The 14,358-nt window shown below is 39.1% G+C and overlaps 1 protein-coding gene across 2 annotated transcripts in view; it reads right to left on the bottom strand.

The window, feature by feature from the left end:
• COL24A1 (collagen type XXIV alpha 1 chain) overlaps positions 1-14,358 on the bottom strand; it is a 150,675-nt gene that overhangs the window by 29,919 nt on the left and 106,398 nt on the right. The window contains exons 29-40 of one of the 2 annotated variants that reach the window (XM_074596551.1): positions 13,045-13,098; positions 12,701-12,745; positions 12,541-12,585; positions 11,194-11,247; positions 8,174-8,227; positions 7,108-7,161; positions 6,841-6,894; positions 5,464-5,517; positions 4,773-4,880; positions 1,747-1,800; positions 1,164-1,271; positions 39-92 (exon numbers count right to left, since the gene is read on the bottom strand). In XM_074596551.1, coding sequence (XP_074452652.1) covers positions 39-92; positions 1,164-1,271; positions 1,747-1,800; positions 4,773-4,880; positions 5,464-5,517; positions 6,841-6,894; positions 7,108-7,161; positions 8,174-8,227; positions 11,194-11,247; positions 12,541-12,585; positions 12,701-12,745; positions 13,045-13,098 — 738 coding nt within the window. The remainder of the gene's footprint in view (positions 1-38; positions 93-1,163; positions 1,272-1,746; positions 1,801-4,772; positions 4,881-5,463; positions 5,518-6,840; positions 6,895-7,107; positions 7,162-8,173; positions 8,228-11,193; positions 11,248-12,540; positions 12,586-12,700; positions 12,746-13,044; positions 13,099-14,358) is intronic. The other variant, XM_074596552.1, reaches the window with a different exon arrangement.

The raw sequence follows: 14,358 nt of genomic DNA, 5'->3' as shown, positions 1-14,358 counted from the left end.
AGGGATGTGTGTGTACATGAATTCAGTAAAAAACTCACCCCATAACCTGGAATTCCTGACTCTCCTTCAGGTCCCATTCCTCCTGGGTGTCCCTGTTAAATGCAATAATCAGTGATAGAAAAATGAGCTCCCTTGTAAAATGTTACAACCATGCCTATTTTATAAAGTTATCACTTGGAAAAATCTTCAGATATTGAGATTTGAGAACCACAGACAACTTCTTTGTTAGGTCCAACTTCATTGGGTAAAGAACTCTGGGCTTTTCCCTGTTCTGTGGAAAAAATGGTCAACATTTTCAGTCCTAACCTTATAAGCCCTGTGCATAATTGAGACCAAAAGGATCTGAGCTTTCAGAGGCGCGGAGGAACTCTGTTTATAAATGCTAAGCACGCCAAGAGAAGCTGAGGGTGGTCCTCACCTTAGGAAGGGGAGTCCTTCTCCTGAAAACATTGGCCACTAGATAGTTACTTTACTTCTGTACTTCATGTGTTCAAGGACACAGTGCTGCATTCAGTGGCCACAGGACTGGGCTGTGGAGCAGTGAGATGGGCATGTTGCCTCACTAGTGCAGAGGCTGCCTGTGTCTGTGCATCTAGCACACAGCGTGGAGCTAGCTTGGGGAGCTTGTGATGAAAGGAGCTCACAGTTAATGGAAATACACTCAATTCAGTTAACTTTGGATCAGGTTCCCATTCAATAGGAGCTGCAGTCCTCATCTGAAATGCTTTCTTTCAGCCATGGTTAAGGCTTATTTCATGTAATAGCAAACCCCATAATTTCTGTTCTTGGAACTGCAAAGGTTTAAGAAACAGCCACAGCAGTGAGACTATATGTGGACTGTGGGGCATGACTATTCCATGGCATGCCCTGCCATCCTGCTCCTCTGATTGTCAGATCAGGAACCTGACCAGAGCATAAGATGACTCCTTCCAAGACCATCACCTGGGTTTTTGTTTGGAAAGGTGCACAGGTCTCATTCTGATGTTGAAAGACCAGGGAATGCATTGGGACGCAGAGGCTGGGAAGGATACTGCCTGCATCTCCAGCTACCTCAAAAAATATTCATACGTGTTACAGCTGTGAGTTGTCTCTTCCCATGGAGAGACACGATTCTGCTAAATGAGAAATACATGAGCTCTTAAATAAGCATGTTTTGTACAAACCAAGGGACCTCGAGTTCCTCTTGCACCTTTTGGACCAGTTTCTCCAGGTTGGCCAGAATCACCAGCAGGTCCAATTTCTCCAGGAGGGCCAAGCTGCCCTTTTTCCCCCTGTTGGTGTTATTGAATTAAAAATAATAACAGATTGATATTAAGTTTCAAAATGCAGTTTATGCTTAACTCAAGTGTGTAACAGCATTATTTAATAGGAGTATTACATTTACATATGTCATTTACTGTAGTTCTTAAAATATCTGAAGCCAGAACTCTGCAGTTAAAAAAATCCTCTGCTAAAGCCCTTCTATTATTTTGTTTTGTTTTAGTCAAAGCTTAATGGTTTTTTGATAGCAGAAGAAATGATCTGAGTTGCAAAACCACATCGTGATACAAATTCAAATTTCCTAAGGTCCAGAATGTTATTGATTGCAGAATGATAACAATTCTAATTGCCACAGCTAGCAAGAAAAAAAATGGGCTTGAAGCATGACATAAAACAGGGACAGACTTGATTCAATTGAATTATTTTGTTATGTAAATTTGAGTTTCAGATAAAAGGAAGGGAAATGGGGAAGATGAAAAATACTACCTTCTTTCCCAAACGGCCCCTCTGACCTGGATTTCCTGGTGTTCCTTCAGGGCCCTGTACATTTATTAGAGAAAGAAAAATAAATGATATAGAAAGGCCTGGCAACATGTTTAAACTGTGCTCCAAATTGGATAACTAAGCAGACTTTTGTAATGCAAAGAGATAGGAGGATAATCTCATTAAATGTGGCTGTGAGCAAGTTAGTAGGACTGTTTCAAGTTACAGCAGAAACAAGTGGGCAAGCATCAGGGATCACTAGTGAAAATGCACGGAAAATAGTGGGGGAAACCCATAAAACTTCTTCACACAGAAAATATTACTTTAGGAATAAAATTGCTTTGAGACAACCACTGGATTTACAGAAATACAATACACAACAAGAGGAAAACTCAGAAAAGCCTGGGGCTGCCAAGTGTGAAGAGCAGGGCCCTGACACAACTCGCCATAGAGCAGAGACCTAACTCAGTAAGCGCTGGTGCCTGCCACTGCCCGCCTCTTGGTGACTGTGTAATTGGGTGTGCTGCCTGCAGGTGAAGGATGCTGTGGAGCTACATCGCTGCTGCCCTCTAGGTCGCTTCTAAAAGTGACCCTCCCAAAGGGCTGTGTGTGTCCACTGCTCACTGGTTTCAATCTACCCAAAAGCTCTGTGAGTTAGAGGAGGTAATTTAGCTCCAGTTTTAGATAAAAGGAGATATATTTGGGTTTTTTTGGGTCACTGTGGTAACAAGCCAGGCTAAATACAGTTTGAACTGATTTGTGAAGCTTTTTTGTTGCTTTGTAAGCTTTTGTTTAAGGAAAAGGTAATATTACTCTCACCTCCAATAAAACCCTCAGACAATTGATTATAGGAAACTGATTTCCATATTTAGACCAGGATGTTACGATCTATCCGCATCCCTAGAAGGTCAAACCAAAACCCTGATGTGAACACTCCCAGATGCCAGGGAGGATGAGACGGGAGGGAGGCAGCTCTGCAGCCGCCTTTGGAATGTGTGGAACTGAAATGTGAAAAATCCCCTGCTAACCACATCCTCCCAAACATCAAATCGCCAGACTCGCCTGTCTCACTGAGGCACAGCAGCACTGCTGATGTTGTTTACTGTATACAAGTATAATTACATACAATGTAGATATGGCAGGGCTGAGATGTTTTATGATAATTTCAACATATGAAACTTCCGAGCTTCTCCAGAATTGCCAACCCAAAACAGAAAAAAAAAAGTCAGGGTGATATTGTTGTATCAGAAACCAAACTTTTTCTGTAGCACACTAAGTGTGCTGACAACCGAAAGAGCATTTTTTTTCCTTCTCTAGGAGAGTAGGTCACTGTGAAGAACACAGGACTAAAGGCAGCAGATTGTAGCACGGATGCTTAGAGGACAGTGCTCACAGCCGTTGACAGCTGGCCCTCCAACTAATGTTTACTTAGACTCCATCATCACATAAGAGCTATAGAGAAGGCAGCCAGAGGACTGTGATGATTTTTGGTAAGGAAATCTCATGGCTGACTTGAGGCTACATACTTGCTTTGGAAACTGTGCTCCAAAGTACTAGTTCACATTAAGAAGTTGCATAAAACTTCACCAAAATAGATTTTATAGATGGATTTTAGCTGCTAGGAGTCGTGCCAGAACAAATACGTGAACTGATCTAACAATGTTGACTATGGATACCAATGCTTGTTTACTATTTGACCTGTCTATGCTTGCTACCATTTCTCTCCATCTGCAATCTCTGTTTCATGTGTCTATAGTAACTGGTGCTGTCATGATATGTTCATTTAATTCCTTTCACAGAAGCACCAAAATGAAATTAGTTAAAGAATAAATGTCTTTCAAGAACAAAATGGAATCATGAAATTCTTTCTTTCTTCTCTGTCCTTACTTTTTATAGTACATGCCTCATTACAAGGTGATTGACAAGGTAAGAAGAGAAGGTCCACTAAAGAGAGGACATCACACCACAGCACAGAATTATCATCTGAAGTAGCACTGCCTGGCATGATAGACCCTCATTTATGGAAGTCAGCTCCAGCCCAGGATGGACAGCATCCATTACATTGTCTTTACAACACCTTGTCAGCAGTGTAGAAGGACCACTGTTAGGAAAGGCAGACCATCCAATTGATCAGGAATCAATAGCAGGAATAATCTGGATTATCCAGTATCTATCATGTAATACGGGTTTTAAGTCACTTTTGACCTATCTTGTATTCCTTACCAGAGAAGGCGCTATAATTCACACCAACACTTTAAGAAATCCTGTGCTGTTGGTGTCTGTAACTAAAGAAACCTCAATATACAGGATATCACTTTTTCTAGAAATGTTATTTCCTTTTATTGTTAAGGCTTATTAAAAGGAACGACAGCTAAGCATGTATGTGGTGAGAACATTAGCACAAAATCTTAAATTGGAGCCAAATCTTGTGTGCTCTAAGGTCTAACACTTCATCATTTACAAGCTTCTCAAAATGGCACTTCTTTGCCTCAAGGAACTTTTAATCTAAACTGAAAACTAGATAGTCCTGGGACAGTAAACAAAGCCATGAGTAGGGAAAGTGATACAAAATTAAAGATCTTACAGCACAATTTATGGTGGTAGGTGCATCTTGACAAATTCTTTGTGTTTTTAAAATTTAAAGAATGATCTAATATGTTGAGATTGCTCACAGTCTCCAAATGAAGGTGAGGATAGAGACCAAAGACAGAAGGTTGTCTGGAGAAGAAAGATCTGAAGTGAGAGGCTCCAGGTCGTGTGGTGTATGTGTCTGTATGACAAGTGGTGAGGAATCACTATCTGCTAAGAGGTCCCAGATTTAAGATAGGAAAAACACTTATCTCCTCTCCCTACCAACCCTGAAAAGCTGAACCACATAGAAAAGGGAGGCAAGCTAATTTAGAGATGGTCATCTCTAATTAGAATAGGAAATCAGAAAATAAAAAATAAAAAAAGCAAGCAAAACTAAAAAGAAAATAATTACAAAAAGCAGATGAACAAAAAGTCCACTTAAACCTGAAAACACTTACAGGAATGCCCGTTATGCCAGGTTCACCAGGGGGTCCAGCAATTCCTGGTAACCCCATCTCTCCTTTTTCACCACCTTCTCCGAGAAGTCCCTGGTCTCCAGGGTCACCCTAAAACAAAAAAAAACCCAACACAACAACCCCCCCCCCCCAACAGAAAAAGCTTAGTCAAGCTGCTGCTACAGAATTACTTGAGAAAAGTGAATTCTGAATCTTCAAGTTTGACAAAAAGCACACTGAAACTGATGGGAATCTTACCAGTCAAATTTAGATCACACCCGAAGTGAATGCCCTTTCTATCTCATTCATACACACGTTTTGCCTCATGCATTGCAAACTACCTGACAGTGTCCTCTGTGCAGCCCTTGTCCTGGCACCTGCCACAGTCCCTGGCACAGCACTGATCCAATGCAGGGAGTGGAGGAGCCTTGGGCTCGCTCTCTCCAGCATGGAAATAACCTGTACTCAGTTCTCCAGCTTGCATTTCTCTGTCAAGCCATTCAACTTTGCAGCCCTTGCAGGATAGGTATGTGCCTAAAAGGCACAGGAAAGCCTATAATATAGAGGGCCTGCTATGTTAAAACTAAGTGCACCCAAGTGGGCTCTGTTGACCTGGTGAAACAGGAGAAACAAAGAGATTTGGGTCCTTAAGCTAACATGACTCCTTTACATCTGCTACAAAAACTGAATGTACCTTTGGGCCATCTTTTCCTTGAACACCATCTTCTCCTGGAGGTCCTGGTTCACCCTTATAGAAAGGAACAGTTGAAAACAAAGTTATTGCCTAAACTTCTCAACATAGAAGTATCACCTTGGAAGAACTCAGACTAGTTTTACATATGCTTATTAACTTTTGGACAACTTTTATATTGCTGTTATAGCTTATTTGTCTTAATTTTCACTGATTTACAATGACAGAGTCACAGTCCTGTGAATCTCAAACACAAGAACACATAAAAGATGATCAACATTAGAAAAATGAAGCAATACTACATCCATATAACACTGGAGATTGGGACAGTAGAACTGAGATTGTTTGGTTTCAGAGTATACAACATGTAATTACAGTAACCTCAAAAATATACCTATGCCATCCTATGCCATTCCATGTTTATGTGGATAACTACTATATTGGTATGTTTAGTGACTCAGTTTAGGGCCATGAAAAACTCAACACTACCATTTACCAACAGTATCAGCACCATGGCATTTTAGAATATTTGCCTTTCTCAGTTAAAGACACTGTCAACTTGCAACTTTTATTGCAGATAGTAAAAAAGCAAATACGACCTGCCCTTTACTAATAGCATAGTATTTCAGACATAGTGGTATGGTTAAATCCAGAGCACCCACTGTAGACCAGAACCAGGAACTGGTCTTCTCTAAGGACAGGCAGATTGTGGAATGCACCCCACTGGAGATTTTGGGCAGGAGGAAAAGATGACAGCAAGCAGCTAAAGGAACAAGAGAGTTCAATGGTAAGACTTAAGTCTGAAAGGATATAGTTTATGCTCTTATAAAAGCGTCTTAGATAAAATCTGGTGTTAGCACTTTAAAAGGCCTTTTTAGCCTTCAAAGGTAGGCAACTGTTTGGGTCAGATGCGGGGGGTAAGATGCACAGGAAGAATAAGAAGGGGCACAAGCGCTAGGTAAAAACAAGTGCTGAATGAGCCACCCACAGCACCAGAAGCAAATCAGCTGCTTTAGATGGTGGTACAGAGAGATCCTCTGCTCTGCTGAGACTATTCTGTTCCATTATCTCATCTAGACTGGGTATCCATACACAACATTACTGTGTGCTGTCATCTTAACAGCTGGGCCGGACACCCTTGGATTTACCTTCATGCTCAAACCACTCAATTCACGTCTCTCAGTGACATGAGACAGAAGTATTAAAACATTATAATCTTGCATTGTAACTTGCTACAATATTACAATTTTTTTTTTTAAAGTTATCAAACATAGTTTCTTATTGAATTCTTCTGATAAATCAAGGTTTCTCAACCTGCATTTCTGACGCCTTTGTAACATACTTTCATTTTGGGAAGAACATTTTGCATCCATAGCTTACCCTTAAACCTTGGTCACCTGGTTCTCCAGCCTTCCCAGCAGGTCCAATATCTCCCTGGAATATCACAAGAAAAATAAATCACTGGATTTTAAGGGACAGTATTTGTGACAATGACAGGGTTTACAGATAAGACAGTCATAATGACAATACTTAATGGCTCATTTCCTGTATCACTACCTACTTGGCTAATGAATCAATCACTCTGACTTGCTTTTATGGGAATCTGGAAGTTTAGACAGCATAAGAGAGAGTAATTTCAACATTTACCTTTGCACCTGGCTCTCCCTGTGGGCCAGGTTCTCCTTCAGGGCCAGGAGGTCCCTGCATGGTACAAGAGCTACTGTTACACCAAAAATAATTTTGCAACCACCAAATAATACAGCCAAAATTGAAGCAAAGACCCAGCATGAGACACTGGGAAAGATGCATGTCTGAAAAATCGGATTAAGACAATACAGTTCTTTGGTCTTACTAGAGCCCAACAGAAGAAAAGAAAGGAGGGTATAGGAGGAGTTCAGGAACTGCACTGTGGATCAGGAATGTATTGAAGACTCAGCAGTACCACTAAGCCTGGACCTTTCATCACAAATTACTAGCAGGCTGAGCAATCATCTATCTTTTGTAAATCTGACTGACAACTTCATCACTGTTTAGGCTGGAAGCCAAGTAGATATAGCCCTTGGAGAACAAAGCCCTTTTTTGAGTCTTCAGCCCTCCAAGAGCTAACGGTATCAAATGGCTTCTTGTAAAGTTTACATTTAAACCTTTTTTTAATAGTGAGTCAGAAGACTGGATTTTGGGTGACTGAGGAAGCGCATTTCTTTGAATAAGCCAAATCCCTTCTGTTTTAAGTGAGCTCATCCCTCCGCTACTTCATTGCAAATGTGGCTAATACATTCTGTCGTATTTCTTTCAAAGAGATATTAAAAACAAAGCAAAAAATAGAAGCAAAAATTAGAAAGAAGACTGCCTGCAGCTGCTTTTCTTCATCTACCATTTGCTAGGACATATGATTAATGCTGTTCTACTGTGTAATTGCAAGGAGAAAGATGCTTCCCCCCAAAAAAAATAAAAAATAAGAGCTGTTTGCTCAACTAAACGTTCACCTTCTAGGTGTGGATGTCATGAATGTATGCCCAAAGACAGTGCTCACAACAAAACCAGCTATTTATTTTAGACTTTTTTTTTTTTGTAACAGTAAGGGAATCTCTCAGCAGCTCATGATATTTAAGTCAGTTGCAGGTAATAAAAAAACTAGTTTCTAAACACATTGTCCCGGTTAATTCAGTTGCTTGAGTGTTTGTAATTACTACATAAATGATTAAAAGCTCACCTCAAATCCCATTTCTCCAATAGGGCCAGCATCCCCTGGCTGTCCTCTTGGACCCTGGCATTAAACAAAATTTTGGATGCATCATTCAATTAATATTAAATTATATCGTATAGTCTTGACTTTGTCTCTTCAGAACTCTTCCAATTGGCATAAAGTGTATTTCGTTATCTTTCCTCCTGAATCCAACAGTGTATATAAGTACCGTGAAGACTTCATTGCCAATCTTGACACACTGAAATAACAGATTTCAAATAATAACACAGATGTCTCTTCTTTTAGACCAAAAGTAAATTATTATCTAAACTAAGCTCTCCTCTTGATTAACTGAGACTTTGTTTAATTAAGGTTCGTTAGACTGTCTGGTTTGCTTTGTGGAAAAGCCTACGGTCTGGTGGGGAATGAACTGAAAACAACTACCGTGTGCTTCAGTGTGGATTTAGCAATGTTTATACAGGACAATCACTGAGGTGTAATGGACTAAAGGCTGGAGCCATTTTGGTAATATTAGTAACCTTACTATAAGCATTTTCTTATAAGCCCTACCATAAGTAATAAATTTATTGCAGTAACATGTAGGGATCATTTCCTAAAGTGGCAGGCTCAAATTCTCTGCACACGTGAGAGTGTCCATCTCTGCTCACAGAGTGGGATTTCTGTGCTGGGGTAGAGGTTGCCTGTAACAGCTTACAGCTGATTCCATAGCCACTATGAATGTATGTCAAGAAAAATCAACCCTCTGGATGTATCCAGTCTTTGAACTTTGAGAAAGTTCATATTCATTTACCCATTTGGGACTCATCTGTGTTTAATTATGTTCTAAATTCAAGACATTTTGTTGATCTATTATTCTAATGTAAAAGAAAGATGCTGCTACCCATATCTACGACAGTAGCCTTTTCAGCAAATATTTACTCTTTTTTGTTTCACTTCCTCTTACAGACTATGCATATGGTTTTGCTCCTTCTGATGACTTGGCAGTGATAATGCAAGTATATTCTTCCCTTGTAACAACAATGTAAACTGCATATTACTGAGAGGGTTTCAGGAGATGCATATATTTTACCCTATGGCTTCATTTAAGTGTGAACAACTGAAATTGCAGTTAATTTCCCGCTGAAAAGTCACTTGGTCCTAAACTAAGTCCATCGATTTTCATTTGCAGCAACTCCATGGCATTCCATAAGGCAAGTGTCACAAAGCTTAAGTTTTATTCATGAGTCAAGTATTTCTTCATAATACTACCGTGGAGCTAACTCTGCTGGATCAGTAATGCATCTTTCCCCTGAGACTTTCAGAAGCCAAAACTTTATAGCAATATAGGGACTCCTTTTAACCATTAACAATAGGTAATTTGCAAGGAAGGATTTTACTGAAATGTCTGACAAGTAGGTAAAGTTGAAGTGTAATTTAGATAAAGCCCGTTACTACAAATCGTTCTAACTGCTTATGTTTCTCTGCTCCTCCACCAATAATTAGGGGTTTTCTGCTCTGTGCAGTACTAGTGACAGGGCCAGGGAAACTGCTTCAGCAGCTGGCTTCCATGTAGTGACCAGCTGACAGAAGATAAAATCAAGCTGCTTAGATGGGCAGTTAAAAAAAGAGCCACGCGTTTCATTTCATAACATCTTGTGTCATTTTCATCACATTTTTCTAGCTCCACAGACCACTTTCCAAAGACATTTTACTCTTTCAGCACTTGAAAGAAAAGGTACCCTGTTCACAGGATAAGCTTTTCTTACTTCTGTCACTGCACGTGTAAATTCTACGATGATGAGCACATCAGAAATGTAGGTTGCCCAAGAGCAGACCACTTAGATTAGATAAGGCTGATAGTCATTCTATATATAGGAAAATTCACACTTGACCAGAAAAAGGCAGGAATTTTATGTATAAGCCTTGCATTGTAAGGCTCTCAGATGTCACAACATGAAGATTAGATATAATGAAAGAGACAAAGTAGCAGGAATCAAATAATAACTGTTAGAAAATACATTTTCTGTTGAAACATTTTGCCCCTCCTACAAGTTGGCAGCTCAAGTTAAGTAGGCAATTATATCCTAAAGAAAATTTACCAAAATCAATGTTGGCATTTTTCTAGCCCCCCAAAATGTGCAATGGCTTTCTGTAAGCATGTCAGCCTATGGATTAGTAGAAATGATATTTAAAAATATTAGAAATAATGAGTAGAAATAATATACTTTATATCAACAGTTCACTTTCAAGACTTAAATTAACCATATGTCGTTTGATGTGCAAAATAACTTTTCAGAAGCAATGAAAACACACAATTTTTGATAACTCTATTAGATTTTTGCATTATAAACCAGCAGCCTTCTCCCAAGTACCCCTAGGACAGCACACACTCTTTCACTGTATTTATATAATCTGATTTACCCGTGGAGATGGTGATGCAATACTATTCCTGTCATGGCTACACCTTGCAGCACTTTGCATATATTTGTTGCAGATTCTGCATGATCTTCTGTTACGATAGTAGCCACATAAAAGTGCGCATGGCTTTGAAACAACAACATTCAGAACAAGAACCCATCCATCAGAGGAATGTCTGAGATTTATTATAACGGTCTCTTTTTTGTTGAAAATTTAACCTGCCAAACAGATGCGGTCCCTGAGTTCCTGAAAAACTATCCTAACATTTGTCTGAAAAAAATACCAGTAATATCTGTATTGGCACATACATTTACATAATCCATAATGTAGATATCTACCTCAATGCAGCATAAAGCCACATAATATTGTGGTCCAACTTGTGTCATGCTCTCTCACATTGTGCACCCCTTACTTCAGTACTTCCTAACACAATTAACAGGCCTCCTTATGAAAAAGTTACCCTGAGCAAGGGAGGCAGACTCTAGCCCTGCAGTTTTGGAACAACTGCCCACAATTCCTACCTAACCACAGCTGGCAATACTGAATTTTGGTAAAACGTAGCTTGAGTTACCAGGGAATTCAGTATAATATGTGGAAAAAATTTTAAGCAGGCATAAGGATCAACTTACTGGCTCTCCCAATGGTCCCCTGTCTCCTGTGGTTCCAGGAGGCCCAAGCAAACCCTGGAAGATTAAAATAAAATTAAAAAAAAAATCATTGGAAACAAGCTGTTTCATATTCTGTGAAAAGCCACTTCCTCTCTTATTTTTGCTCACTCAATAACTTGCTCAAAAACACTCAAGAAATATATGCAGCCTTTTCTTCTGGTTGACATGCATTGCCACATCACTAGCTCTTGTGGCAGGTGAGGGAGCCCTGAATAAATACTCTCTCAGTTTCTTTTATATAGGGATGGATCTTAGCTGACCCACCATTTACCAGTTCCTCCTCATTCTCCTTAGACTCATGTGCTGCTTGTGTGCACAAACTGTGCCTAAACACAATGTTATGAGTATCCTGCCCTACAAACTGTATTTGAGACAATCAATAAGGTTCACAGCCCACTTTTCTTTCTGCTCAACCTGCCTCATGGCAGTCTCATACTGTCTTCTAGAAACTGTAGCTGTAGGAGTAATAGAGCAGTATCTTGCACTTCGCAATAAATGTACTAATTCCCATAATTTCAACCTAATAAGGTTTTGCTTCATTCATTTCTGTATATATAAATACATCTAAAAGTCCCAGTGAATGAAGAGGAAATGAAAACCCATCATGTCAAAGGTGAGAGGCAACAAGCTCCTAAATCCGAGCAGAAGAGATAAGAGAAGTACATTGACAACCAACATTTTAAGTCCCAATTTCAGCACAAAATCACTACCATTACTGCTTTATTTCTGCTTTTCTGCTTCATTTCTTCTTGAAAATCCAATACAATTTGGACAGACTGGTAACCTTCTTTGTAAAAGAAAGCCTCAAACAGAACATTAGGTTTCCACTGAAAGAAGCCCTAAAAGGAGGAATTTTCTCCTATACACGTGATATACATTTTACACATTTTTCTATGTTTATCCCAACATTAATAGTACACATCTACTCTAAAATCTATCAAAGACTTATTTTTCTATGTCACAATGACTTTCTCCCTTAAAAGTACAACAGAACCAAAAAAAACTCAAAGCAACTTCTGGGACCCCCCGCTACTAACAACAATGGCCATTTCTTCTGCTTCAGTTTGATATCATATTGTATTCTGTGGACCATCATCCATGAAAACACTGGTTTTATGGCAGACTAGACCATGTTCACATTACTCTCACTTCGGCCTTTGAGTCTTCGTATGAATAAATGCAAACCACTGTCAGAGTTTTCCAGGTGCTTTAAGGTAGACAAATTACCTCATATCTGAGTGAAACAAAGTAGGAGATTTTGTGGATTTTTTTTTTCTTGGTAGAAGTACTAGAGAATTTCATACTCACAAGTGCACCCTGATCTCCTCTTTCTCCTGGATTTCCAGCTTTACCCTGTTCAAAGAGAAACATTGGAAGACAATGCTGGCTTCAGATAATTTCCAAACGCAGCTCAGAAATTAGCAGAACTGTGTTAAGCTTAACTACAAAGATTGGCTCCAATACTTACAATGAGCCCAGGAACTCCTTTCTTTCCTGGATCGCCTCTTTCTCCCTGATAAATAATCAAGAATGTGTGAATTCTATGTGCATTTGCTAGATAAGCTGTATACAGCTGCTGTCAGTTTAAATGCTGAGTAACTCTGCAGAAAGTGCAGATTCAGGCTTAGATGGGCTTATACCATAATAAGGAAGTACCTGAAGAAGGCAGAAATTTACAAAACTCCTCCTGGACTAAATAAAACTTTATGGCTTCTGACATGCTAGGTTGTTTTTATGTTTGTTTCTTTCTTTTCTTATCTGTTATGGTCTATATCAATGTTTTGTATATTACTGAGCAATGCAAGCACTCACCTTAATGCCTTGTGTTCCTGCATCTCCTGGAGGACCGTCTAGACCTCTTGGACCCTGAATATTGAACAAGTGATTTGAAATATTAATTATGCATTATTTTTGGTTATCATCAGGGAGATGGGAAACATGTTTTGTTTGCACAAAACCCAATTTTCATTGTATGCTAAGTGTGAAGGCTTCAAAGAATAAAATAAGTTTCTCATTTGCTGAAACATGAATTTAAGAAGAAAAATTTTTTGAAAAACAAAATGTTCAGGGCCTCTGTTAGAACCAGCTTGCAGGCTGATATTTTCTGCTCTCTTCTCCATCTACTTTGTATGCAAGCAACAGATACATATTTAAAAGAATTCAGATAAGCACTGGCTATACGGATGCTTGCTTTTGAGTATAAGTTGAATATGCAAAAATCCAGATTGCTAGTAAGACTCTAAAACAGGCAGATAAAGCTCTTCCATTAGTAAACTACTTTGAGGCAAGATTAAAAGCAATTTATAATCTTGCATAGTGAATTGCTCTATTGTTAGACTAAAACGTCTATTGTAAATCGTCTTTTTATAACCAGTAGATGAACAAAGATAACCTGTTATATTTTTGTATTACAATATAGCAAATATTTATTCCCAAAATGAAATGATGATTTAAGATTAGAAATCTAAATGCATTAGTTTACAAGCAAATGAAAAATCCTTACAATAGGATCATGAGCAAAATGGAAAAGAATATTTTATCCATGCTGACTTAGGAGGTTATTTCCAAAATTCTAAACACCATGACTGTTTGGGTACGGAAAATAAAATTAAAACCAGTTAATAACAACCTAAAACAAATGACCACTTTAGAGCAAGAGCTACATCAGTATCAAGACAGAGTCAGCCTCTTTACAACGGTATGCAGTGGGAGGATGAGACACAACAGCTTTCCTGCTGACATCTGGGCCAGGCTGGCATCAGAGGGAACTAGTACACGGCTACAGCAGTGCCTAGAGGAAAACAATCTGCATTTTCAGACTGCATTTATGAGTTGTAGAGAACTTTACATCTTGGGTCATGGTTTATAGTCAGGGCATGCAACCATGATTGATTTCTAGAGAGCTGTACCTGTTGTAATAGGGGCTTGTAAAATTACTTTGTTGGAAACATGTCTGATTTTATTTAGATTACTTTTCCCTCAAAAACGTCAGTGACTTAGATATCCCTGTTGAATTTTTAGAGACAAAACATAGCAGAATTCTGTTCTTTCTGACTTGGATTTACTGGTGCACATCAAAACCTTTGTCAGAACAGGTGAGCACCCACCCTGATATTCCTTTCAGGT

The sequence above is a fragment of the Larus michahellis genome, chromosome 8 (genome assembly GCF_964199755.1).
Source record: "Larus michahellis chromosome 8, bLarMic1.1, whole genome shotgun sequence".
Taxonomy (NCBI): Eukaryota; Metazoa; Chordata; class Aves; order Charadriiformes; family Laridae; genus Larus; species Larus michahellis.
The sequence above is the reverse complement of the archived record's forward strand: the minus strand, read 5'-3'. Positions and strand labels throughout refer to the sequence as shown.